This window comes from Mercenaria mercenaria, chromosome 3 (assembly GCF_021730395.1).
Source record: "Mercenaria mercenaria strain notata chromosome 3, MADL_Memer_1, whole genome shotgun sequence".
NCBI classification, from domain to species: domain Eukaryota; kingdom Metazoa; phylum Mollusca; class Bivalvia; order Venerida; family Veneridae; genus Mercenaria; species Mercenaria mercenaria.
Genome location: NC_069363.1, coordinates 12,954,091 through 12,981,460, shown reverse-complemented (window position 1 = coordinate 12,981,460; position 27,370 = coordinate 12,954,091). Strand labels below are relative to the sequence as shown.

At 35.2% G+C, this 27,370-nt stretch overlaps 1 protein-coding gene across 1 annotated transcript; it reads left to right on the top strand.

Annotated features, from left to right (window-relative positions):
- Window positions 1-427: 427 nt before the first annotated feature.
- On the top strand, window positions 428-27,370 carry LOC123525407 (amiloride-sensitive sodium channel subunit beta-like). The gene is made up of 13 exons (XM_045304446.2): window positions 428-946; window positions 10,079-10,681; window positions 11,954-12,129; window positions 13,941-14,021; window positions 14,256-14,347; window positions 14,610-14,773; window positions 15,433-15,522; window positions 21,338-21,458; window positions 22,163-22,238; window positions 22,427-22,484; window positions 22,775-22,860; window positions 26,158-26,233; window positions 26,654-27,370. The coding sequence occupies exons 1-13, from the start codon at window positions 752-754 to the stop codon at window positions 27,011-27,013; spliced, it is 2,178 nt and encodes a 725-aa protein (XP_045160381.2). The 5' UTR covers window positions 428-751; the 3' UTR covers window positions 27,014-27,370.

The following is a 27,370-nucleotide window of genomic DNA, read 5'->3' as shown; positions in this document are numbered from 1 at the left end:
ACAAACCTAGGCCTCCTGGTGTTCTTTATCTAATTGTTAAATTGCGCTCGTGTGACTTTTGGTAAGCATTTACTTGTTCATCTTTGCTACATGGAAAAAATCGAATAAATTGATCAATATGTTTTCTTACGTTGAGACTGTTTACATGCTGCTAAAAATGGAAACGTCACAAGTACTTACGTTACTTATAGTATATTTTATGTCTACAAACGATTGAGGTCAAACAATAGCATCAATACAAACTGGAGAATGTTTCATCCTTCTCACGCCCAGGGGGTATCGCACAATCGGCGAAATCTTTGTTAGCCACTTAGTGTGTATAATAAGGTTGAAAGAAATTAACAAAAGGTGGGAAAATATCACCAGTGCATTTGACCGTATTAATAAACATCGTTCTCTAAATGTATGCAGACATTGTTATATTTTTGTTTACACCAGGAACATAATAAAGGAGTACTATTTTCGTCAAATTGGAAATAAATTTTAGCGACCAGCGGTTTGAATTATAACGGTGCATATGTTTGATTTGGACTTGTAATTTTTATAAATTTCATATAAAAAGATAGAGCAAATTTACAAAAGTTTTGTCAAAAATATATAGATTTGGCATTCTTGATATGAAATTTCCGCGCTTGTTTTCAGAGCTGTCATCATGAAGATATATATACATGCATATTAATATACGTAATGACAAAGAAACAGACTCTTTAATTGGTTATTTTTACACGTATGGACTGGAATTCCAGAGAAAATGATGGATGTTGAATTTTACCGCGGAGCGAGAAATGATCATCCAAAATCTCGGAATAGCTCTCACAGATACTATGACCTCGGAGGAGCAGAACCCACTGCAGAAACAGAAGACATGAGCAGATACATCTTTTACAACGGTTTCAAAAACACCAATACTCATATGAATGCAGAACAGGACAGAAAACATGACGAAGTAAGTCGGACTATTTTCTACATTCACACTTTTAAAATATGACCTTAAGTTTTAAATATTAGAAAATAGTAAAAAACAACATTTGTGCAACACAATTGGTTCTTCATACAGAATCATTAAATACATTACAGCATATAGGTTAAATACAGTTGTAACAAAAATTGTGCCATTGATTTTGTTGCACAGCAATAACAAGGAAAACTTGTCACACATTAAATAACTATAAAACTTCTGTATTATTTTAACGTAAACATCTAAATATGAACAGTGAAACGAAAATATTTACGCAATTTTTGTGTAAGTCACATTAACGGATAAGATATAGGCGGAGAATTATAAATGAAGGTGATGACGACTACTCTAGTCTAAAAGACATTGTGAGTTCTAGAAAAGCACGCAAGAGATCAAAGTCGGTGTCCGCCCAGCCTAGAAATATTAGTAACAATAATCCTATGTGCTCATGCAGACAAGAATTAGACATTCTACTTGGTAAAATTGGTACTTTACAATCAGATGTGCTGTTAATGAAACAAAGACAAATTGCTGTTGAAAATTTAAGGTCAAAAGAAATCGGTGATTTAAAATTGTCATTGCAAAACACTAGTAAGGATATTATGAGTTTTAAAGATGATTTCATTTCAGGGTGTGACGATATTAAAAGGGAAATTACTAAAGGCAGTATGTCTAATGGTGGTCAAGATGTCAAAATTGATCTCTTAAACCGAATGAAAAAATTTGAATCATTACAAACACAGTTAATAGAGACGATTGATTCAATCAGAGATGCACATAGTATTTGTATATCCAGACCGAACCAGTCTAGTCAACTAGTAGACAAAGCTATTACATCTGTGTCCAGCTGTATGCACTCTGGTTCAAACATTCCCGAACCAATTGTAACACAGGCAACTTCCAGCTTCCCACATGGAATTTGCAGTCAAGCGCAAACAGGTTTTTCTCAATTACCGGGATTAGAACCTTGTGAGGTTGTAGAAAATAACATTTTTTTTGGTAATGTTCCAATTCCAGCTGTAAGTCCAACTCTGTCTTACAACGGAATTGAAACGAATGATATTGCACATGCGCAAGAACGATCTCACTCAGTATTAGTTGCAGAAAATGCCAATCATACAAATAACACCCCAGTACCAGTTTCAAGTCAAGATAAGCCTAGTTCAATGAGAGATGTTGCGCATGCGCAAGAACTTGTGTATGGTCAAGTTGCAGAAAATGACAATTTAAATGTTTCTGTCCCTGTTACCAACCCGACTCCTCCGACTGAATGTATTCCGTTGAACGATGTTGCAAACATGCAAGAACGTTCTTATAGTCAAGTTGTATCTACAGCTCCAACTAGGAATATTTCCTTTGCTAGAATTATAGCTGAAATAGGAACACCCTCGCACCCAAAAGCTAGGAAAGCCCATCAAAATAAATCGCCAGCAAACAGAATTCCTGTTAGGGTTTCGTATAGAACCCCGTCTCATGAAAAATATTTTAACTCAAGTGGAGCGCCAGGTGATGAACTGGACTCCGATTCAGATTCAGATTTTTTGATGCATGTCCGTAGTAGAGCTAAAAGGTTTTACTTAGGAGGGTTCAAACCCACTATTACTGAATCAAAAATTAAATCCTACGTGTCAAAAAGAGGTCCAAAAATTTCTATGGTGAAGATTTTTCGAAATCGGAAACACAGAAATGTTGTGATCAGACTAAATGTCACAGAAAACGCCGATATGTTGTTGTATCCGAAATTCTGGCCCCGTCATGTTGTATGCAGGCCGTGGCTATCTCGAAATCAGTTAGAGAGGGGGTACAGTCCAAATATGCCTACTAGTTTTACCTATAGACAAAATGATGCGTATGGTCGAAGGTATATTTCTGAGCAATCAGAGTACAATTTTGAATCAAACAATAGATATAATGTACTTGACTGTGATGTTGATTAATAACGTAATGCTAAATCTTTGTACTTGGAATGCCACTGGATTAATGTCTAGTTGTTCGTATTTATGTGAACTATTACATAACAAATCTATAGATATATGTGGTATTTCGGAGCATTGGTTAAAAGAAAGTGACCTACATTTCTTAAGTAGCATTGATAATCATTATGATTCATATGCCGTTTCCGACCGTGACCTTTCCATAATTGGCCGGAGAAAAGTAGGTAAAGGTGGGGTGTGTCTGCTATGGAACAAAAGGTTCAGTAAAAACGTCTCAAGATTACCGTTAAATAGCGGAGATCGTTTTATAGGTATAGAGATTATGTTAGGGCCGAACAATTTACTGTTTGTGTTCCAAGTATATTTATATTTACCTTGCTCTAATCATAGTATTAGTATATACAGAGAATATATTGATAAAATTGATAATATTCTCTCCATATACAGTCAGAAAGGAACTGTAATCGTAATGGGGGACTTTAATTCGGAAATTTTAGCCTCAGCCAGTCGTTCAAGATATTTTTGCTCTTTGCTAAACCGTCATAACTATGTCTCTGTTAACAGCTTAGATACATGTAAAGGGGCAAAATATACGAATGTCAATTATAATGGTAGAACAGAAACACTGATCGATCATATACTTTTCCCTGTTGAGAAAGTAGATCTTGTCACTCGGTGTGAAATACTAGATGATGATGCTCTAAATGTTTCTAGCCACAGAGCCATAATATGTTGTTTCAATACATGTACTTACAACACTTCCTCACAGTCAAGTTCTGTACATATAATAAACTGGAAAAAGGTATCTTCATCTCAAAGGGAAAATACAAGGAATATTTGAATATAGATCCCAGTCTTAATTCTCTGTTAGGTAACGAAATTCTTTCAAAAGATAATATAGATTTCTATTACAAGGTTATCACACAATCTATCTCTAAAGCAAATATCGATTGTTTTCCAAAATCTAAATTTAAGCACTTTTTAAAGCCGTATTGGGATCTTGAACTCAAAGAGGCTAATAAAGCGTGTAAAGCAAAACGATGGTCTTGGATACAGTCTGGGGCATTTAGATTTGGTCAAGAGTTCTCAGAATATAAAAGAGCATAAAAAGGCTTTAGGTATTTACACCGTAGAAAAATCAGTCAATATATCTCACAAACCCATGCAGAAATAGATAAGTATGCAGAAGTTGACAGTGCCTATTTTTGGAAGTTAGTAAATGAAAGAAGAAAAAGGTCCAATACAGCATGTGGAAGTGAATTGATCTTTGATAATGTTGTATACAGAGATCCTAAGCAGATAAATGCACAATGGGGCAATTATTTTGAAACTTTGTACAAACCATCAGAATGTGACAATTTTGTACAAACTTATCATGACTCAATAATGTCTGACATAAGCTTGATAGAGAATACAGTAATTAACACGGATAATGACCTGTCTGCGATGGTTCCCATTACACAGGACGAAGTTATAGCTGCATGTATTAAAAGTAAACCAAATAAAGCTTGTGGGCATGATCAGTGCTATTATGAAAATTTTAAGTATGGTGGTGAGATAATCCATAGGGTACTAACTATTCTATTTAATTATTGGTTTTGTTGCCCTGAATAGTGTCTTATGTATTACACGGGCAATACGAAACACAAAAATAAGGTTTTTCGTCCAATGTAATCGTCTTACACAACATAAACGAACAAGATAATAAACATCTTAAGGATTATACACATGTGCTTTAAGAGAAAATTACTGTTATAATGAACATTATCCTTTTCTGATTGTGTTAGATTTTTTAATGAACCTCCATGCAATTGTATCTTTTTCTTGCAAAACAAGACTCCTTTGCTGGACGTGGTTTCCGGTTTTTACCGGTGCTGGAAAATCCATCTTCACCCGGGTGTAAGATGACTCTCGTGCTTTAAATGACGTATTACGAACTACATATATGTAACAGATTTATGTAGTTATTTATATTTCATTTTGAAAACGGAATAAAAATCCAATACCTTATCAGTTCCTCTTTGTTCCTGATAGTATATTTCTCGATACAAAACACGTTATTTTATCAAAAAATCATAACGTTACGCTGAACTGATAAAACCAAACCGGAGCTAAACATTGTTGTTGTCTTTGAAACGTCATGACGTCTTTCCTGTTTACGGACGTTGCTTTCCCGCGCTTTGTTTAAATACGTGCTAATAAAAATAGTTCTAAAAATAAAGCCGTTCGACTGATTTTATTTTTTTATTATATCTGATATCGGTATGCAAGAAAAAGATTCTGTCATGGTTATAGGTGCAGATTGGAATATCCGGCTCTCGGGTAACTGTTTAGGCGGTAACTCGGTAGGAACCTCGTTACCGCCTAAACAGTTACCCTCGAGGCCGGAAATTCTCATCTGCACCTATAACCAGTGAAAGAATCTTATATTCTCTTGCTTTTTGGACGTTAAGCAGGCCTTTGACCGTGTCTCACATGAAATATTGATGGTCAGACTATTCAAATTTGGTTTAAGCAGCGAAATATATAAGGCAATATATAACCTATACCAGGGTATGACTAGTTGCGTGCGCAGTAATGACCAATATTCTCGCTGGTTCCCAGTTCTCCAAGGAACCAGACAGGGTGGGGTCCTGAGCGCTTTCCTTTATCTGGTGTTCATCAATGACCTTCTAAATGAATTGCAAAACAGTCCTTACGGTATGGCTATGTATAACATAAAATGTTCATGTCCCACATCAGCAGATGATATGGTACTGTTGTCATTTTCTCAACGTGGCTTAGACCAGCTAATGGAATTATGCTATCAATATAGTATAAATAGTAGATATTTTTATAATGCTAGCAAATCTGCAGTTATAGTTACTAAACAGAAACATCTAAGTGACAGAAACTGGAGATTAGGGTCAGATATAGTCACTCAACAAACACAGTATGTCCACCTTGGAGTATTATTTGATAATTTTCTAAATATAAGTAAAAATGTCACAGAAAGTTGTCAGAAAATTAAAGGTACATTCATGAGTATTCTAACCTGTGGGATATACGAAGGTGGAATACATCCTATATCAGCAAAACGTATATACAATAGTGTTGTACTTCCAAAAGCTTTGTATGGATCTGAGCTCTGGTCTTGTCTCACCAAAAATGATTTGTATAAACTAGAAATTTCTCACAGGTTCTGTATAAAATTTATGCAAGGGCTTCCTAGATCAACAAACAATGATGTATCTCTATACCTACTTGGGTTTTTACCAATCGAGGCTGAGATAGATAAAAGAAAATTAACATTTTTATGTCAATTGTGTATGTTACACTCACAGTCAATTATAAAAATTGTGTTTGTAAACCGCCTTATAGCATATTTAAACAAACCTAGCATGACTACGGGATTCATACCAGATATTTGTCGTTTGTGTAAGAAATATAATCTGATGTCAGTTTTAAATACTTTTGTTACAACGGGTATTTTTCCATTGAAATATACATGGAAGAGAATGGTCAAAAGTAATATACAAATCGTTTTTCAGCATGAATTTTTTAAGCATGTTGAGTCTAGTATTAGTCTACAAAACTTTTTAATAATTCACGACATATCTCGTCGTAACATTTGTATACAGTGGTATTTATCTGCTACTGATAGAACTCTATTGAAGTATATGCAAGTTTCTGTAAAAATAATTGGCGCACTTTTGTCCAAGCCTTACAATGCTATTTGCTACAAATGTTATAAATCGACGGACAATCTAGTGAAACATCTTTTGCTTTTCTGTTCTGTAAACAGCGCCAGCAGAGAGCAACTTTGGTCAACACTTCTCAATAAATTTGGCATTAAGCTATATACTGACCTAATACAGATGCAGCCAGATAAACAATTGTTTCATATGTTATCTGGCATGTCTAGCTTTTTGCCCAACACAGAATCAATAGAATGTTTACAAATAGTCAGTAAAGCATTCTGGTTTATGTACATGTAATGGTTTGATCACCTCTTTTAGTTATATTAAACAAAAGTACATTCAAGTACATTGATAGTAACTGTCTCCAACAGTCTGAATAATCAACATTAGTGTTATACGTGAATCTCATAAACATTGAGAATTTTCTGTCATTTCCTTTGTCATTCTCTATCAACTTGTGTTTCGTTTCGGCAAGTTGTAGGACACGTGACATCTCAATAATCCTTTGAAAACTATAATAGCTTGTTGTTGTTCTTTGTTTCTTTTATTAATTTGTCTAATATAATAGAAATTGACGTTATGTATGTGATGTAACGTTTGCTACATACTGTGTCAATATGTGTTCTGTTTTTGTATATAATGCTATGTATATTGTATATATTTATGTGCTATACTCTCCCTATGAGGAAGCAATAAAGATATCTATCTATCTATCTATCTATATATGAAAACATAATGCTCACTTGGATACATGGTTGTAAAAGGTATGCGTAGAAAGAAAGGAATATAAAATGCGAAATGGTGCTCATATACACCGAAGTGTGCTATGACATTACTACTTACCTAAACCACCTACTGTAGATACTTCATGTGGCATATCTATGATTTGAACAAAGTTAGGGTACTGTTTACGTTTTGTCGCGGAAAACGCATCATGTAAAATCTTTATCTTTGTTTTCTCCATAACTGAAGAGCATTTACATGATAAATATATAAGTACAGGAAAGGAACACGTTATATACACAATATAAATATTAAAGTACATTTGTCATAAATAACAGTAAATGTAACCTTTAACCGTAGTATTATAGTTACAATATAAATAAGTACATATATATAAATACATTTGTCACAAATAACAGTAAATGTAACGCAGTAATATAGTTACAATATATACAAGTACTTTTGTCACAAATAACAGTAAATATAACGCAGTATTATAGTTACAATATATACAAATACATTTGTAACAAATAAAAGTAAATGTAACTCAGTGTTATAGTTACTATATATACAAGTACATTTGTCACAAGTAACAGTAAATGTAACGCAGTAAATGTAACGCAGTATTATAGTTACAATATATATAAGTCCATTTGTCATAAAGAACAACATAGATATCAATATTATATATATAATCAGTTCAATCAAACAGATGAAAGAAAGCATTTGTGTTGTTTTTTCCCCTAGAACATTAATTGTAGCATACCGAATAAGATAGCCTTAATTGAACGACTTAGATATGCAATGAAGTGGACGCATTGGTCGAGAGGGCTAAGACGCTTTCCTACGGAGGTGAAGACCCCTGGTTCGAATCCTGGCTACTCCCATTGCGGTGTGTCCTTGGGCAAGGCACTTTATCACGATTGCCTCAGTCGACCCAGCTGTAAATGGGTTCCAGCAAATTGCTGGGGGTGAGGTATAATTGGTTTTAACTGTTCTTAATATAGGGTCGCAGAAAAGCTCTATAGAGCTTATGTAAATTGTTTCACCAAGCGACGGTAAATAAAACTTACCTTTACCTTTACCTTTACCTACCTTTAATGAAATCTAACTTCAGAGAAGTTCATGATAACATCACAGTCTTACGTATGATACGAAAAATCGTTTAAACCAATGTAAGATCGTTAATGTTTCATGATTAATGCAACAAGTGAGATAAGAAAAAATGTATACTTTAGTGATATATTAAATTATAACAATAAACATTAACACAATTACAGGGCAAACAGGTTATACCGGGTATATGTTTAGTAAAAGACAAATCAGCAAGTGAACAATTACACAATGACCTATAACGGATATTGGTCTATAAAGATTACACCCCAAAACAGAATAGAAGAAAAATATCTTACATTTTGAGCGGACAAAATTTTAAGTATGATGACTCTGAAATGCATCACAGAATGCAAACCGTCCCAAACATAACCCTTGAAAACAAACTATTTAAAACAGCCTTTTATTCTAGAATTAAGTTTCTGTAGATTTTTGCATGGTACATATACAAAACACTTGAACGTTTTGATAATTATACTCTTTTAATCGGTCATAGAGGATGGAATTATTTTGTAATATTTTTATTTGAGTTCACTGATTGCCTCAGTCGTCAGAAATTAATTATACAAATGTTCAACCTGTTAGTGGAAAACTAACGTATTTGGTCTAAAGTATGGCAATGTCTTTTGCATTGTTTACGTATGTACACAATTATTCAAACGCACATGCATATTTGCAAAATTATATGTATTGCTTTTTAAAATCGGCTTTTGTTTTTCCAAGATCAGTTATGTCGGGTCCATGTGAGAACACATTAGATTTTTAATAATTAGCTGAGAATCATAACACTCCCGTTTCGGACAAACAGACACATTATATGATGACGCGTGCGTGCGTCCGTCTGTCCGTCGTATGCCTGTTCGGAGCATAACTTAATAAGCATTGAAGGTATTGACTTTAAACTTGGCATATAAGTAGGTTGCATTAAAGTGAATGTGCCAAGTGATGAACCTGGTCGATAGGTCAAAGTTAAATATTTTAAATGCATTAAATAGTGTGATTGTCATACAGAATCTTTTACACAACTTTTAAGACTTTGTATTGTTTTATATTTCATTCTTACTTGGTTACGATGTACTGCTGTGTCTGTAGTACATCAGGCTAATAAATATGCTTCAAATTTTGTATTACAATTTACTTTTATATAACCTTGTGAAGAAAGGCACGAGACTCGTAAAGAAATCACGACAATGGTTTTATACGAAAGACCCGTGGTGACATTTCAACTTCATTATTTCACGATTTCTGCTTCCTGATTTCACGATTTCCACTTCATGAATTCACGATTTCACGATTTCCACTTCATGAATTCACGATTTCACGAATTCACGATTTCACGAAGAAACTTCACGATTTCACGAAATCGTGAAATCAGGAAGCAGAAATCGTGAAATAATGAAGTTGAAATGTCACCACGGGTCTTTCGTAGTTTTAACATGTTTAAATCAAGTTGAAATTCTGTGTACATCCTTAAATGATCGGATCATGATTTACTATGTATTCAAAGGTCAATATCACAACAGTAATTTGAATCCATATCAGTTTAACTAATACTTATACACTTCACCAGAGTGAGAATGAAACTTTGTGAGTTTTATTTGAAAGTAAAACCTATTTTTTTCTTTAAACTCGTAAGTAATTGCACTTGCGTTTTATCTTTGTATTCAAAGATTCCCCACAACAAGTCACATGATACAACAAAAGAATTTGCAAGCATTCAGTCATCTGATTCTTCTAGAAAACACAAGACTTTTCGGCGCATCATTGCCAGGTTTGCAGAGAAAACGTCGATGCAAGGTGTACCCTATATCAACAATGCCAAACTTTGGTGGGCAAAACTGATTTGGAGTTTCATGTTGCTGGTAGCCATAGCTGCAATGTCATTGCATCTTTGGTATTTAGTGGATCAGTACACGGACTGGCCAGTGCAGACAAAAATTTCACTGGGATTTGAAACACTTAAATTTCCAAAAGTTACAATTTGCAACACAAATGCAATACACAGAGGTCGTTTAAACAGATATAATGAGGCAGAGGATCTTAAAGATCTTGTTGAAGACTTGAAACCAGAAAATCTTGTTCCTGATCAATTCGATGAAAATTACGATCCATATGCTAGCAAACCCCCAGATAACGACCAGCCAGGCGGTGGACCCTCCCCTACAAACCAAGGCCAGGGTAACGTACCGGATGGCAAGTCGGATGGCGGGACTGTTCCACCTGATGGACCACCCTCACAAAACGGGTCTCCAGGTTCTCAGAAAACACCAAGAGTAAGCATTTGGTCTTCATGTTTTCATATTTGTTTGTATATTTTATGGTTTGGACTTTCATGCCAGGTGATATAGGAGAGATCGTGTTTGTATACAAATCCGTTGTATTTTCTATTTTTAGAACTGATAAGACTGTGACTGGGTTGGCAGACGCCGAACGTCCATGTTTTTTGTAAACAGTGATGTTTTTTCTAACAGCCTAAACTTTCTTAAAACACAAACTTTTTGAACAATGGAAAAGGTTATAAAACAAGCAATTTATTAATTGCTTTTAAGTATTATATCAAAATAAAATGGATTAATTATGAACGCTTAACTTACAGTGTTTTCCTAAAAGTTTTGAATATCACTACGTCGCTATTAAAATTATATGTCATTTAAAACGGTTATTCATTTAAAAAAGATATTTTGATACGAAAATATGAAAATTGTAAGTATTTCAAAACTTTTTGAATTTTGAAAATCCATAAATGAGCGAAAAAGTTATTAAAATTAAAAATTCCGATCCCATACACAAACAGAAGATATTACATGAGTGTCATTTCATATTGAATTTATTAAACGAGTTGAATAAAATAATAAAATGCGAGGCTCTGTCGAGCATTTTATCATTGTTATTTAACGAGTTTAATAAATTCAAAGTGGATAAACACAAATGCAATATTCTTTTATTATTATTATTATACCACACTTATATAGCACCTTTTTCATAATCATAATCATAACCTTTTTATCACATGTAAGCTTTTTTTCTGTTAAAACATCAAAATTTCTTCTTTCTTTGCCTATTATATACCAAATAAACTCGACCAACGTCTCCTATAAATAAAGACGTCAACGTCAAAGCTTTATTACATTAGTGTATTATCAAATTTATGTATTGGCTTTATTTCACTCCCACGACGTCAGTCATGTGATAAACGATGTAAAACATTTGTTTTGTCCACCACCAATAAACAGATGTTAATAAGTGACGTCACGGCGATCTCTCCTATTAAAATATCTGACAAAACCAAAAATATTTTGCTCATAAAAACACAAAATTTAACCACAAAACTGTTTATTATATAAAAGTGTATAAAAGTTATTTAATGTATGTAATGGAATTGAGCAACATATGAAAGGAAGGAACTATTAGCGTTGGCGGCCAAGATATAAGAAATATTTTCGATTCGTTAAAACAATATAACCAAATCGAGTAGAAGTTCAATCAGCATTTCAGTAAAACCATACATCTCGATAACATTACTGAAGCATTGTTTGATTTGACAGAGAGGCAAACGTTTTGTGAAGCAGTATAAGAATTTCAATAAAACAAGGTATGACGAAAGGGAACGGCCTAATTTCCGGGACGTAAAGCCACAAGAAGATGATGACTATGATGGAAGGGTAGATTCAAAGACAGCGATAGAGGATCTTTTCTCTGGAATGTATATGGATATTGATAAGTAAGCAATATGAAACCATTTTTATTGTCATTTACAACATCGTATATTTCATTTTCATACAGTCTCTACGAAGCATATCGTCAATGTACTTGGGGGATTCATTGTGCATGGCTTTGTATGTAAGTGTCAAGATTTTGAACTCAATTCTGTGCTGAACCGGAAGCCAATGCAACTCCTTCAAGACTGGTGTGATGTGATTGTATCGCGGAGTCTTGGTTATGATGCGGGCCGCTGTGTTTTGTACACATTGAAGGTTTTGCAGTGTGTCTTTGGAAATTCCATACAGCGGCGAGTTACAGTAGTCTACTTCCGATGTAACCAGAGAGTTCACAAGAGACTTGGCAGCATCAGCTGTGATGTACTGCCTAATGCGGCCTATTTGCCGAAGTTGTGCATAACTAGCTCCACATAGAGAGTTAACATGCTGTGTCATGACCATGTTTAAATCCGTTCTAGCACCGAGATTCTTTAGCTACAAACCACCAATTTTTATACGCCCGAAGGGACGTATTATGTTATGACGCTGGTGTCCGTCTGTCCGTCTGTCCGTTAGCAATTTTGTGTCTGTCCGTTAGCAATTTCGTGTCCGCTCTGTAACTCTTGAACCCCTTGAAGGATTTCAAGGAAACTTAACATAAATGTTCACCACACTGAGACGACGTGCAGGACGCATGTTTTGGATGTCTCGCTTCAAGGTCAAGGTCAAACTTAGGAGTCAAAGGTCATATCAGTTTGTTTCGTGTCCGCTCTGTAACTCTTGAACCCCTTGAAGGATTTCAAAGAAACTTGACACAAATGTTCACCACACCAAGACGACGTGCAGAGCGCATGTTCCGGATGACTCGCTTCAAGGTCAAGGTCACACTTAGGAGTCAAAGGTCATATCAGTTTGTTTCGTGTCCGCTCTGTAACTCTTGATCCCCTTGAAGGATTTCAAAGAAACTTGACACAAATGTTCACCACACCAAGACGACATGCAGAGTGCATGTTCCAGATGACTCGCTTCAAGGTCAAGGTCACACTTAGGGGTCAAAAGTCATATCAGTTTGTTTTGTGTCCGCTCTGTAACTCTTGAACTGTTGGAAGGATTTCAAAGAAACTTGGCAGAAATGTTCACCACACTGAGACGATGTGCGGAGTGCATGTCCGGATGACTCGCTTCAAGGTCAAGGTCACACTTAAGGGTCAAAGGTCATATATGACTTTGCTTTGTGTATATTGCTCTGCATTGCAGTGCTCTTGTTTTTATTTGGCAGATCTCTTTTTTGTACTTACAATTTTTTTTTTGAATTACTTCCCTTTTATGTTACTATAAATAGCTTATTTTGAAACTTTTTTATTATTGGCCGTAGGGAAAAACCGAGACCACTTTTCTGTGGTACAACATGGATGGTACTTCCAATTTTTAGGTCTATTTTTACATACCTGTACCTGATAAGGATTTTTTTAGTAGGCCTTGAATATTTTTTTGTGGATTTGTTTTTTGAAGTTTTCCTTTTGTTGTTCCAGTCCTTTGGGCTACAACAGTCAAGTTCTTAAAATTTTGCTCCCATCCTATGATGTAATCCTTCGGGCGTATATTGCCCCGCTTGGCGGCGCTCTTGTTTGACGTAGTTATGGCCTCTTTCCCACTTATAATTCTGTGACAAGGCCGTATTGTGGGTGTATAATTCGTCACTCCTGTGACAGTTCTAGTTAAGTTCAGATTTTAGCCCGGAAAATCAAGTGTTGATTTATAGACCGATAAATAACACAAACTATGAACCAGCGAGTTATATCTTGACTCATGTAAAATATGCTTTATATTTCAGAACGGACAGAGCACAGTTAGGCCATAACATAACTGATATGCTGGTAAGCTGTACGTTTAATGGGAGAGAATGCTCGACCAAGTAAGATCCATTTAGTTATTTACAGCGTACTCACTAACGACTTACGTATATTTGAGAAAATTCGATTTTTGTTTCCGATTTTCTGTGGTTACTTTTACATGTAGTTTGGTACACCTTGCACTATTTCTTCAAAACACAGTTATGGTAACAATGCTTATAACGACATGATTAAAGATGTACTAATTACTGTGATAGTACTGATTTTTATCCTCATAGCCAATTTCTTTCTTGTAGTATGTTTACCCTTCACCAGACATTAGAATACGGAAATTGCTGGTCCATAAGTTCGGATAAATTCAACGTGAAAACATCCGGTCCGTCAGGAGGTACTGTTTTAATTAGCACATGTTTGGTTTGAGTCGTTTTGACGCACATTTGACATCTGTTCGAATTTCAGTCGGTCATGATCAGAAAGCATTTTTAAGCATGGCGCCTTTGAACTAGTCATTCAAAACTTGTTTTAACTTAAAATAAAAGTTATCGGTTTTTTACAAAGCAAAAAAGGACAAGTAAATTTATTTCAGATTCACTTAAACCATGGAAATATATGAAAATGTGAGTAGATATCAAATTGTTTCTATTTCAAAGGTCTTTCCCTGGTATTTTACTTGGAAGTAACAGAATATTTGAAAGGGATTACGACTGGATATGGCGCAAGAATGCAAATACACGAACAGCGTACATACCCCTTTCCAGCTGAAGAAGGTCTATATATTCCTGCTTCTATGGAGACGGATATTGGACTAAGAATGGTATGACTGTATCATTTGTATTTGTAGCTTAGCCATGGTGGTGTATTTCTGCCACGAGTCAGCTAGGTTGCCATCGCGGTGCTTGAACATTTTTGAAAAGTTTGTAAACGCTGGGAAGTTTATAATATGATTGATTTCGCGTGGCAGTTTCGGACATTAACGCGAAAAAATGCGCGAAAACATTTTCAGGATATAAAGAAATTATAATATATCTAGAAAAAATTATTCATTGTTGCAATGTTTCCAGAAAAGTACACACATTTCCTGAAAACGTGAAAGCTAACTAGCTATCACGTGTCAGAAATATGTCACCAAAAATAGCTTTATCTTGCATTTTGAACATGTATTTTCACCAGGATAGATCTTAGAATCTAGATGTTTTATTTCCAGGGAATTGATATTTACACATGTTCTTTTTTTGTTCTTTAAGAGTTTTCCAAGATAGGTAAATTGTTATATGATAATATCTATATGTGTATCGTTTCCTTGAACTTTGTGAGTAGAAACAATAACCGTATGCATTACCTACCCACAACGTACACAACAATAGAATATGGCTTGCATTTTTGTGCTGTATGTTTGCTGTATACTATATGGATGTTTCATTTCCGCTACCAAATTTCAAATGCCATGAAAACTTCTTTAAACTTATACTTCAGATTTCCATAACACGACAAAGTGGACTATACGGGGACTGTGACGACGGTACGGCCTTTCAGAAATCAACAACTTTCAAGTACACAAGATCGGTACGTACCTTAGTATTTAGATTCGCATACACATTTGATGTGTACAGAAAATACACTCCAGGTTTACTTCCAACTGTATAACCCTTGCAGTCTACATAACGATTTATCCATATATACCTTAAAATGGGAGCGGACGATGTTTTGTTGCCTCCTCGGTCATGCGTTTGTGTAAAGTTATGGACGGTTGCGGCAGTTTTGGGTAAAACATTTCCCAATCACAGAATTTGTTCAAACTTTGTATATGAACACAGTGTCATGTTAGAAGCAGAATTATGAAAAAAGAAAAATAATCGAAGGTCACCACGCTTGTTCAGGAGTTATCTGCCATTGAATATGCAAAATTGAAGAAAAATCCAGTTTTAAGGGCAGATAACTCCTAAACAAGCATGGTGAACTATGATTGTTTTTGCATTTTTATGCCCCCGGCATCTACTGATGCGGGAGGCATATAGTGATTGTCCTGTCCGTCCGTTCGTCCGTTCGTTCGTCCGTCCGTCCGTCCGTACGAGGTTAACCAAATGGGACCGTTTCGTCTAGCATCAATACCCCTTACTAGAATTAATTGATACTAATGCAGATGTAACCTGTGACCATTCCTCATCTTCAGACATCACCTGACCTCAGTTTGACCTTGACCGTGACCTTATTTTGGACTTAGGTTGCTTTATATGGGCCATCCCTTGGTTAACGAAATGGGACCGTTTCGTCTAGCATCAATACCCCTTACAAGAATGAATTGATACTAATGCAGATGTAACCTGTGACCATTCCTCATCTTCATACATCACCTGACCTCAGTTTGACCTTGACCTTGAACTTGACCTCGTTTTGGACTTGGGTTGCTTTGTATCGACAAGGATGCCACCGGGGGCATCAAGCGTTTATTTAACGCAGCTTCTTGTTTGTTTCTAACATGAGGCTGTGTTCATATACAAAGTTTGAACTAATAGGGAAGCATTAAGATGCTATTAAATCACAAAACTTTTTACACCATTATAATAATGAAAGATTAAATTTTGTGCTCATATGTGGATAAATTATGTGGCTTAAAAAATCAAAAAGTTATAGCAATTTAAAAAATCATTTCCTATATATCTCTGTAGTAGCAAAATCAATGGGATCGAGAAATCGATAACGCCGATAGCGTATATTTCATCGATAAGCCAGCGATTTGGCTATGAAAGCTGGCAATGAGGAACGATAAAAGAATAAAAAGGGAATAATTTCAATATTTATTAGTCCCCTACTGGTTGAAAACCAGTTTCGGGGACTATAGGAATGCGCTTTTCCGTCCATCATTCCGTCCTTCCGAGCTCACATTTGCATACTTAGGTGGCTATAGGAACAATAGGTAACTGTACTTTTTCTTTGATGTCATTCATTCCGTAAGGCTTTTATGTGGCTATTTTTCTCTTACGTGGCTAAAAGAACAATAGAGAGAACAAAAGAGTAGCCACATAAGTATCCATATGTAGGAACGTCCGTCATCCCGTCCGTCCACAATTTCGTGTCCGGTTCATAACTCTGTCATCCATGAAGGGATTTTAATATTACTTGACACAAATGTTCCCCATGATGAGACGACGTGTCACGCGCAAACCCCGGACCCTTAGCTTAAAGGTCAAGGTCACAGTTGGAGGTCAAAGGTCAACATGGCCTTTTTCCTGTCCGGTCCATAACTCTGCCATCCATGAAGGGATTTTAATATTATTTGGCACAAATGTACCTCATATTAAGACGATGTGTCATGCATGACTTTCAGACCCCTAGCTCAAAGGTCAAGGTCACACTTGGCTGTCAGATGTTAACATGACATGAACAGGGTCTGTTTCGTGTCCGGTCCATAACTCTGTCATTCATTAAGGGATTTTAATATCACTTGGCACAAATGTTCCCCATGATGAGACGACGTGTCAGGCGGAAATCCCGGACCTCTGGCTCAAAGGTCAAGGTCACAATTGGAGGTCAAATGTCAGCAGAGCTTTTTTCCTGTCCGGACCATAACTCTACCATCCATGAAGGGATTTTAATATTACTTGGCACAAATATTTCCCATGATGAGACGACGTGTCTTGCGCAAAACCCGGACCCCTAGCTCAAAGGTCAAGGTCACAATTGGAGGTCAAAGATCAGTAGGTTTTTTTTCCTGTCCGGTCCAGAACTCTGTCAGTCATCAAGGGATTTTAATATTACTTGGCATAAATATGCCCCATGATGAGAGGACGTGTCGTGTACAAAACCCAGAACCCTAGCTTAAAGGTTAAGGTCACAACTGGAGATCAAAGGTCAATGGAACATTATTCCTGTCTGGTGTATAACTTTGTCATGCAAAACAGTATTTGAATATTACTTGGCACAAATGTTAACCACTATGAGACAGAGTGTCATGCGCAAGAACCTGGTCCCTAGGTCGAAGGTCAAGGTCACACATAGAGGCCAAAAGTCAGATACAAAAATAACTTTATCTGGAACATATCTTCTTAATTCTTAGAGGGATTTTGATGTAACTTGGCCTAAATGTTCTCTACTATGAAACGGATTGTTGTGTGCAAGAACCAGGTCCCTAGGTCTAAGGTCAATGTCACACTTAGAGGTCAAATGCCAAATTCAAGAATGACTTTGTCCGGAGCATTTTTTCTTCATGCATAGAGGGATTTTGATGTAACTTGGCACAATTGTACACCATCATGAGGCGAAGTGTCATGCGCAGGTTCCTTCTTTAGAATTACTTCCCTTTGTTGTTACTATAAATAGCTTATATTATAACTTTTTCATTATTAGTCATAGGGAAGAATCGAGGCCACTTTTCTGTGGTACAACATGCATGTTACATCTAATTTTGAGGTGTATTTTGACCTATCTCTACCTCAGGTAAGGAGTTTTGGGTGGACTTAGAATTTGTTTTGATTTGTTTTAGCTCACCTGAGCCTTTGGCTCATGGTGAGCTTTTATGACCGCTCAATGTCCGTCGTCCGTCGTGCGTCGTGCGACGTTTGTCGTGCTTCCGTCAACATTTTCTAAAAAAATCTTCTTCTTGAAAACCACTGGGCAGAATTATACCAAACTTCACAGGAATGATCCTTGGGTAGTCCCCTTTCAAATTTGTTCAAATAATTTAATTCCATGCAGAACTCTGGTTGCCATGGCAACCGAAAGGAAAAACTTTAAAAATATTATTGTCCAAAACTGCAAGACATAGAGCCTTGATATTTGGCGTGTGAGATTATCTTATGGTCCTCTATCTAATTTGTTCAAATTGTGCCCCTGGGGTGAAAAGAGGCTCCGCTCCGGGAGTCACAAGTTTTACATAGACTTATATAGTATTTTTTAAAAAAAATCTTCTTGTCTAAAACCACAGGACCTAGGCCTTTAATATTTTGTATGTAGCAATGCCTTGTGGTCCTCTACCAAAATTGTTCAAATTGTGTCCCTGGGAGGAAAAGCGGCCCTGCCCTGTGGGGTCTCAAGTTTTACATAGACTTGTATAGGAAAACAAAAACTTTAAAAATCTTCTTGCCTGAAACTGCAAGACCTAGGCTTTTGATGTTAAGTATGTTGCCTTTCCTAGTGTTTCTCTACTAAAATGTTCAAATTATGTCCCTAGGTGAAAAGAGGCCCTGCCCTGGGGGTACCAAGTTTAACATAGAGTTATATAGGAAAAACAAAAAGATCTTCTTATCTGAAAGTTCAAGGCCTGGGCCTTTGATATTTGGTATGTAGCATTGCCTGGTGGATCTCTAACAAGTTTGTTCAAATTGTGCCCCTGGGGTGAAAAGAGCCCTCCCCCTTGGGGTCACTTGTTATAATTATGGGTTAAATAGGAAAAAATACTTCAAAAATTATCAGATCATATTTCCTAGACTGTTTAATTATAATTACCTGATGACCCCAAGCGATTAGGGATCACTTGACTGTAACCTTGACCTACTGACCTACTTTCTTGGTTTTTAAGATACAGCCTTGAAATTTTGACGACATGTACAGTTTTGCACACCGATATTAAAACTGACTTTCAGTTACCATGAATGTGACCTACTGACCTACCTTCTTAATATTTAGCATCAGTTTGCCATTTGAAACATGTGGCTCATATTATTCAGGCGAGCGATCCAGGGTCATCATGACCTTCTTGTTTTTTTTGTTGTTTTTTTTAAGATTAACTTCCCTAACTTCCCTTAGTTGTTACTATAAATAACTTATATTGTAACTTTTTTATAATTGACCTTAGGGAAAAACCAAGACCACTTTTCTGTGGTACATGTTACTTTTGGTGTATTTTAAGGTATCTCTGCCTGGTAATGAGTTTTTTTGTGGATTCAGAATAACAAAAGAATTACAATAATTACTATATAACCACAGAATTAAAATTCCATTTGCAAATACAGGTGCTATGTAAAGAAATTTGCTATGACGGGCGTATATTGTGACATTCTGGCACTCTTGTTTTTTTTTTTTTTTTTTTTTTTTTTTTTTTTTTTTAATACTATAAATAACTTATATGATACCTTTTTGATAATTGGCCAAAAATGCTATATGAAAACAACTATAGGTTTTTATACATACAAATTTTAATCCAAGTGTTTTGTTATAACCTATTGTATACATAGTATAATATTGTTTATACATTATTGACAGATATCAGTTCATTATGTTATACTGCAGTAGAGAAAATTAGTTGCCTTCCAGTAGGGGACTTTGTATTGCATGGCAATGCTTCATTCACTTGTTTATTCAAGAAATTTGATTGGTTTATACTAGACGTTAACACATTAATTAACCCTTTTTATCCTTTCTGTTTTCATGCGCGTACTTTAGAGTAGCGTTAATACCGAAAGCGATAGCAGATATAATATATTCGACAAACGGCGATAACTTTCTTATTTTTGAACGAAAACTATAAGTGAGAATATTTATTTTCTTAGGTCACTATCTGTCCTATGATCATGGTTTTGATTCAAAATTTGAGAAAATCTTTCGACATTTTTGATGCGGACTCTTGCATGTGTAAAACCTGCAGAATAACGCGAAGATTGGATAAAGCCCCTTCCATTCAGTGCTTTATTTAATGTGTGCGTTATTCAGCATGGTACACATATGAGCCGTGCCATGAGAAAACCAACATAGTGGGTTTGCGACCAGCATGGACCAAGACCAGCCTGCGCATCCGCGCAGTCTGGTCAGGATCCATGCTGTTCGCTTTTAAAGCCTACTGCAATTAAAGAAACCGTTAGCGAACAGCATGGATCCTGACCAGACTGCGCGGATGCGCAGGCTGGTCTGGATCCATGCTGGTCGCAAAGCCACTATGTTGGTTTTCCCATGGCGCGGCTCATATGAATAATTTAATCCTTTATCAATAAACACTGGACATCGGAGGAAGACTGATTCAGTATATACTTATTGACATTTTCCGTGACTTTGACAATGTAGTAACGTTCATATATAAGTATACCAGATTTATGTGCAAGCGAACGGAAATCCAGTCATGGCAAATTGAAGCAATATTCATGTTTTGTCGAATGGTTGGTGAATGATTTCCAGCGTTATTAGAGGCTAATAATGACTTGCATTTAAACAATTTCGAAATCACCACATTTGTTTAGAACGTAAACATACGTCGAATCACAACTTAAAGAGACGCTTCACAGATGAGATAGCCATTATAAAGGTGTTCATTAATGCTCGACCATAAAAAGCAATTTTGTACGTTATCTATTAAAACGTTTAATATAATAATACTAGTACATAAAAAGTGACTCAACTATCTTACAATTTAACTGAACGTGAAATATTGAAGTTTGCCTTAATATTTTAGGCATGTCAGTCATTTTGTGTGATTTCAAAAGTGATGGAGAGGTGCAACTGTTTCAGCCAAAAGTCGGAAGAATTTGCAGGCAGTAAAGATAGTCAGCTTAGACCTTGTAGGTCGAGGGAGGGCAAGTATCTTTTGTTCTATGTCTTTCGTTGTTTTTAGTTTTTGTATGAAGGTTTAAACTTAATAGTAACATTTGAAAATGACAAAGAACATCGATTTTTATGTAGCGTTATTTGATAGTTCAATTTGACCAAATTATAAACGCTCTCCTTGCAAATGTAAATCAGTTTTGCAACTTCTGCCAGTCAGGTTTACATTGAAGAAGAACAACACAGTTGATCATAATAGGGTTATTATAATAGTAGCTCGATCTGGGATGCTCAGCGGCATTCGGTTCGAGTGGATTTTGTCAGATCGAATCTCACGAGGCGTCTATTTCAAATCCTCGAGAGCCGAATACAAAATCCCAGATCGAGTACTTTTATAATGACCCTATTTTATACCTCCACTATTTTGTTTGTTGTTATCCAACGAATTCTTAAATGTTTGCCTATGTTAAAATAGAAATCAGTGAAGTTTTCATGTGCGCTATTTGTAGAACTGTGTCAGGTTATGCATATTAAATGAAAGTAAATCGGCAGCATACAATACGAAAGGTAAAATACGGAAGTTTTTTCTGCCTGTTCATATTTACTTGTGAAATAAAAACGTATTTTTGAAAGAATTTATATAGGTATATAATAAAAAGTTTTATAGTATTTTGTACCAATTATTTTTCAATTTTCAACTGTAATAAAGGAGATTTCTTTATGTTTTTCTCTACAGAATTGCTGTGTATGGTTAATATAGAGAAAGAATTTGGAGCTGAGAAATTTTCATGTAACTGTAACAACCCTTGCAAGTGAGTATTTCAAAGATCAAATAGTACTGTAATAGCATGTCCTGTTATTAGTGTTAGTATATGTCTTTCCAACAGTTTACCATCAAATAGATTCTGAAATGTATTTCGCCATACCAGAAACATATTTTTTCATAATTCATATGTTTCATAACTTGAAGCTTAATCGTGTTTCATTTGGATATTTTCAGTGAAATACAGTACTTGAAAAGTGTAAGTCAGCGACAATGGCCAGGCGATGATTATGCGGTAAGGCTTATTCTGAAAATGCGTTCTTATCTTTAAAATAATCCATAAAACATCCACACACAATTTTTAAGGTAATTGCAAATGGTGTAATTAAAATTTTATTCAAACGGAGGTAAAATATATTAAACTTGCTTTTACCTTTGAAGAGCTGTATAATTTAGTTAATGCAATATTAATAATTTAATATATAAAATTAATTTGTTATATTCATTATCTGAGCAGTATCGCGTTGCTTGGTAATATTTAATAACTGTATGCGATACCAACTGTTGTTTCTGTGGATGTTGTAGATGGTTCTATTACAAGAAGTATGTGACAGAGACCCGGATGACTGCGCAACAATACGAGAGTTCTTAGGTGATCCAGCGAAGATCAGGTAGATCTACCTTGTTTACAATACAAATGAATCAAAATGATCGAACTTCTTATAGAGTATCAACTTTGAAATCATTGCTTCCTCGTTTTGATACATCTTTATTTGCTTTAAGTAAGACAACACCGCAGTTTTTAAGTAAAATCATATAAACAAATGAAATGGTTATAGTAGTAGTTATCAACTCTATACTTCTTTTCTTTTTCAAGAGGGAACAGGGCGATAGCGTAAGTCAGTGTAGTTTTAAGTATGACGTATTCCTGTCGGCTAGTCGCATGTTAGTAGGAATGGTCTTTATTGCGAAAAGACTACTTTAAACTTGTTGTGTGGACACTTTAGAATTCACATTTTTATAGAAAAGAAACCTAGTTATGGTAGACGGTGAATATTATCAAAGTAATTGTTATCATGCACAGATTTTTACGGCAGAATTTTGTTTGTTTCTTTTTACAACAATTTAGTTTTCCTCATCCACGAGACAAAGTATTTTAGTTTAAACCATTGTGCTCCACCCGTGTCTGATTTGCTTATCTTACTATTATGTTATTTAATTCCAAGGAAAATTCCTTCATATTTTCTTGTAAGGTGTTTTAATTAAACGAATCTAGGAGTTGGCAGAATGAAAATAAGCAGAAGACGAACTACAGATTATAGTCCCCTGCCTTTGAAAGGAGAACGTAGAAGCGCGCAAGACACATACCCCTAGATCAGATGTCAATGTCACATTTTAAGGTCAACGTTTAAGAGGGTCTGTTTCATGTCCAGTCCATAACTCTACCATTCATCAATGGATCCCAAAATCACTCGGAAAATAAGCCACATATCATATTATAGGGTTATTACAATAGCAACTCCATCTGAGATGCTGTATTCGGCTCGAGTGAATTTTTCCAGATCCGTCCTTGCTAAATCCACGAGAGCCGAATACAAAACCCCAGATCCAGCTACTGTTGTAATGACTCTTTTATTACATACCTTCATCTTTTCGTTTGTTGCTTTGTAATCAAAAGAAATCTTAATTTTTTGTTGATGTTAAAATAGAAATGGGTGAAGTTTTTTTTCGCTATTTATAGAACTGTGTCAGGTCATGCATATTAAATGAAAGTAGTCCGGCACCATACAATGCAAAAGGTACAATACGGAATTTTTCTGCCTGTGCAACGCATAGGCTTTGACCAACACTGTTATTACCTTTTACTGGTGTGTAGTTTAAAAACATGTTTCATTAGTGCCATATAAATGTTGTCTCCCAAAGTCTTACATTTCATTTGTTCGTGTAAAACTTCCCGTTTTCATAAATTTCATTAAATTTTTATTTCCCTTCTCTTACCAGTTTAAAAGGAAAATCACATAAAATCGTAGAAATACATAATTATATTAACATTTGAAAGCATTCACCAATTATGGATTTCCATTAAAACAGTGTTTTGGTGATTTTAGATCAATAGAACTAGTTATATCTTGAAACTTAAAAGTTTCCTAATCTGCTTATTCATTCTTGAATTTAAGAAACTCTCTGTAACGGAATCAGGTATATATTAATTGAATCAAACAGTAGATTTGCATTGCATGTAGAAGTAGTACTTTCTTGTTACAATAACCAGGTCGAGGAGTAGCCTAGATTTAACTTAAATTATTTTTCCGTACAGGTTTTTGTTGCTGAGTGGTTGGGGTCTTCTAATGCATTTTCTCTCTGTGATTGTCATTACTGAATGTATTTAAACTTAAGTAGTTGTTACTCATCATCACCAAATCATTTACAACAAGGTCCATAACGCTGGCACCAATATTATATAAATTATGTCCCATTTTCTACTTTTATTATACTCTTTTACTATATTGTTGTGTTTACTGATTTGTTTTATCTTCAAACTTAAAACAGTTATTCATCATTATAATCAGATCTGGCACCACTCTTTCATGATTTTATTTTTTAATTTCTGGTAAGTTTTGATGGACTTTCCATGTAATTATGAAATTGATTACTTTGAAACAGTTGCCTGACATTTTAACAGGATCCGTAAATTAGATATAGTGTAATTTACTCTGGCACTAATCTTTCAATAATTATTTTGCTATTTTTAGATATATCACATGTCACTGTCCAGTTCCGTAATAGTCGAGCGCGTTGTCACGTTTGACAACTCTTATTAAAACATTGAAAGTGTTTGGGTTGAATTCAGAATTCACATTTCGCTGAGTCTGCAATTAATAAAAGATATTTAAGATATATTAGACGCAAATTCAATTAACAAAATATAAACAACTACTTCATAGTATCTATGTAAACATAAAACCAACATAGTCAGGTTTAAAAATAGTACTCACCTAATACAAAGCACAGTATAAATGTGTACAACCATTTAAAACTCTATTTTTTTAGACAAATGACTGTTATATATGAAATTTAATTGTGAACATAGTTCTACGAACACAGTTAGTTTATATTTTTAATCAAGTTAAATTCATTTGATGTACATTTGATGGACTTGGAGCGCCGGTATAAATTACAGACTCCGGTATATACCGGATAAACTAAATTGAACGAAAAATATCTTAAATGTATATATTTTGTAACCATGGTGATGCTAACCATAACCTTTAGTCAGTATATTATGCATATTATACACTAAATGCGTGCGGACGTGCAAAAATATGCATATTTTTGCCGTGCGCTACAACTGATAATCACTTTCGGGCATGCGCAGAAGACCGCTCCAAGTATGCAATGAGTTACATCGGTACAGTTAAGGCTACTTTCTAAAAGTATCTAAAATAAACGGCAGTTGAAACTCGACATCTCCAACTCGCTTATCTTAAAATTCCGGATTTCTCGAAGACATTTTCAAGTCCCGTTCTCAAAATGCATGCTTCAAACACCGAAGTAAAACGCTCAATCGCTTAGAATTCGAGATATCGTGTTTTCAAATGCATTTTAGTGAAATATGCTAATACAGCATAGCACTGCAGCGTAATCAAATGAAAGAAATGAAGCAAAAACAAAATGTTAACTTAAATTACATCCAACCTTGATCAAGATTTATTTATCTTTATTCATTTGCTAACAAGATCTATTATGTCGTCCTAATTGATAGTGTAACAACAACATCATCATCATCAGTATCAACACCACCACCACCACCACCAAAAACAACAACAACAACAACTTCATTTGGCAATCTCAACATAACATAGTTTAATGCCTTTTGCCAGATGTGTTTAGTAGATGTAATCTTGATTATGTGAAATTTTATACTGCTGTTGGAATTATAATCTAAATTAATAATTTATGCGTTTCAGAAACAATTTCATGAAGTTGAATATTTACTACGAAGATCTGAATTATGAAAATATCACAGAAATTCCAGAAATAGAGGTATAGTACATATTTAGTTAAGGACAAATACAACTGTGTATAGGAGACAGTATTAATAGCATTTGCATGCATATTCATGAACGCTAATGCAGATCTTAGTATTTTGAATACATGGTCACATCAAAAAGCAATATGACATCATCTGTGGTCGAGTGGTTAAGGCCGCTGACTTCAACTCACTTGTCGCTCACTTATGTGGGTTCGAGACGAACCTAAGGTCTTCCTCCATTATCAACGCTGAAAATTCGACATATGATCTGTAACAGTGTTGGTAAGACGTTTTAAAAACCAAACCAAAACCAAAACCAACACCTTCATAATAACAAATGCCAGCTGACAATTACAATATTATTCCTTGCGTTCAGCAGGGTTATGACAATACTTTTATTATAAACTTCAGTAGAATATTATTTTCTTCAGATACAGCAGTTTCTCTCCGATGTGGGTGGAGCGATTGGACTGTGGATAGGTCTATCAATTCTGAGCCTTTGTGAGCTGGTGCAATTGTTTGTTGAGTTATGTGACTATGGTATTCATAAAACTGTAAAGAGTGGACGTCATGACAGAAAAAAACGCAGAGCATCAAGGAAGGGGCTTGATAATGCAACTGGTCGAAGTTTCGCATCAAAAGATAACAATAGTTGCGCTAGTAAACTTTCTAGGAGTAAAGCTGATGTCGTAGGAAATGACTTTTATCTACCTCCAGGCCAACGTTGTGATATGTATACAGACCATTCTCATCCAGGAAGTGACACAGTGTACGATAAACCATACAATTAAGACACCATACTAGCACAAAATTATTAAAACATTGATTTGGCTTTCGCAAATACCAGTGAAACCTTTTATCACAGTTTTTGTTGCAATGTTTGAACGTAAGGCCGTCTGATGTAACAATTATCATTCGCTAGAAGACTCTTATTTGATGTTTTGATATTCGTCGCGGTTTTTTATTTCCAATTCTAGAGTAGTACAGGGGAACCTCAAAGACAAGGTTTACAAAATATTTTAATGCTGTTTTTAAAACTGTTAAGAATGATAATACAGTTTTAACAATGTAAGTATTAAATTTTACGATGGTACCATTTAGGTGACATTTGTTGGTTTAGTGTGTGGCAAAGGACACATGGTAAGAGA

Coding starts and splice junctions, on each gene's coding strand:
- LOC123525407 (XM_045304446.2), top strand. CDS start 752: ATGATGGATGTTGAATTTTACCGCGGAGCGAGAAATGATCATCCAAAA. Junction 10,682..11,953: donor GTTCTCAGAAAACACCAAGA/GTAAGCATTTGG, acceptor TTGATTTGACAG/AGAGGCAAACGTTTTGTGAA. Junction 12,130..13,940: donor ATGTATATGGATATTGATAA/GTAAGCAATATG, acceptor TTTATATTTCAG/AACGGACAGAGCACAGTTAG.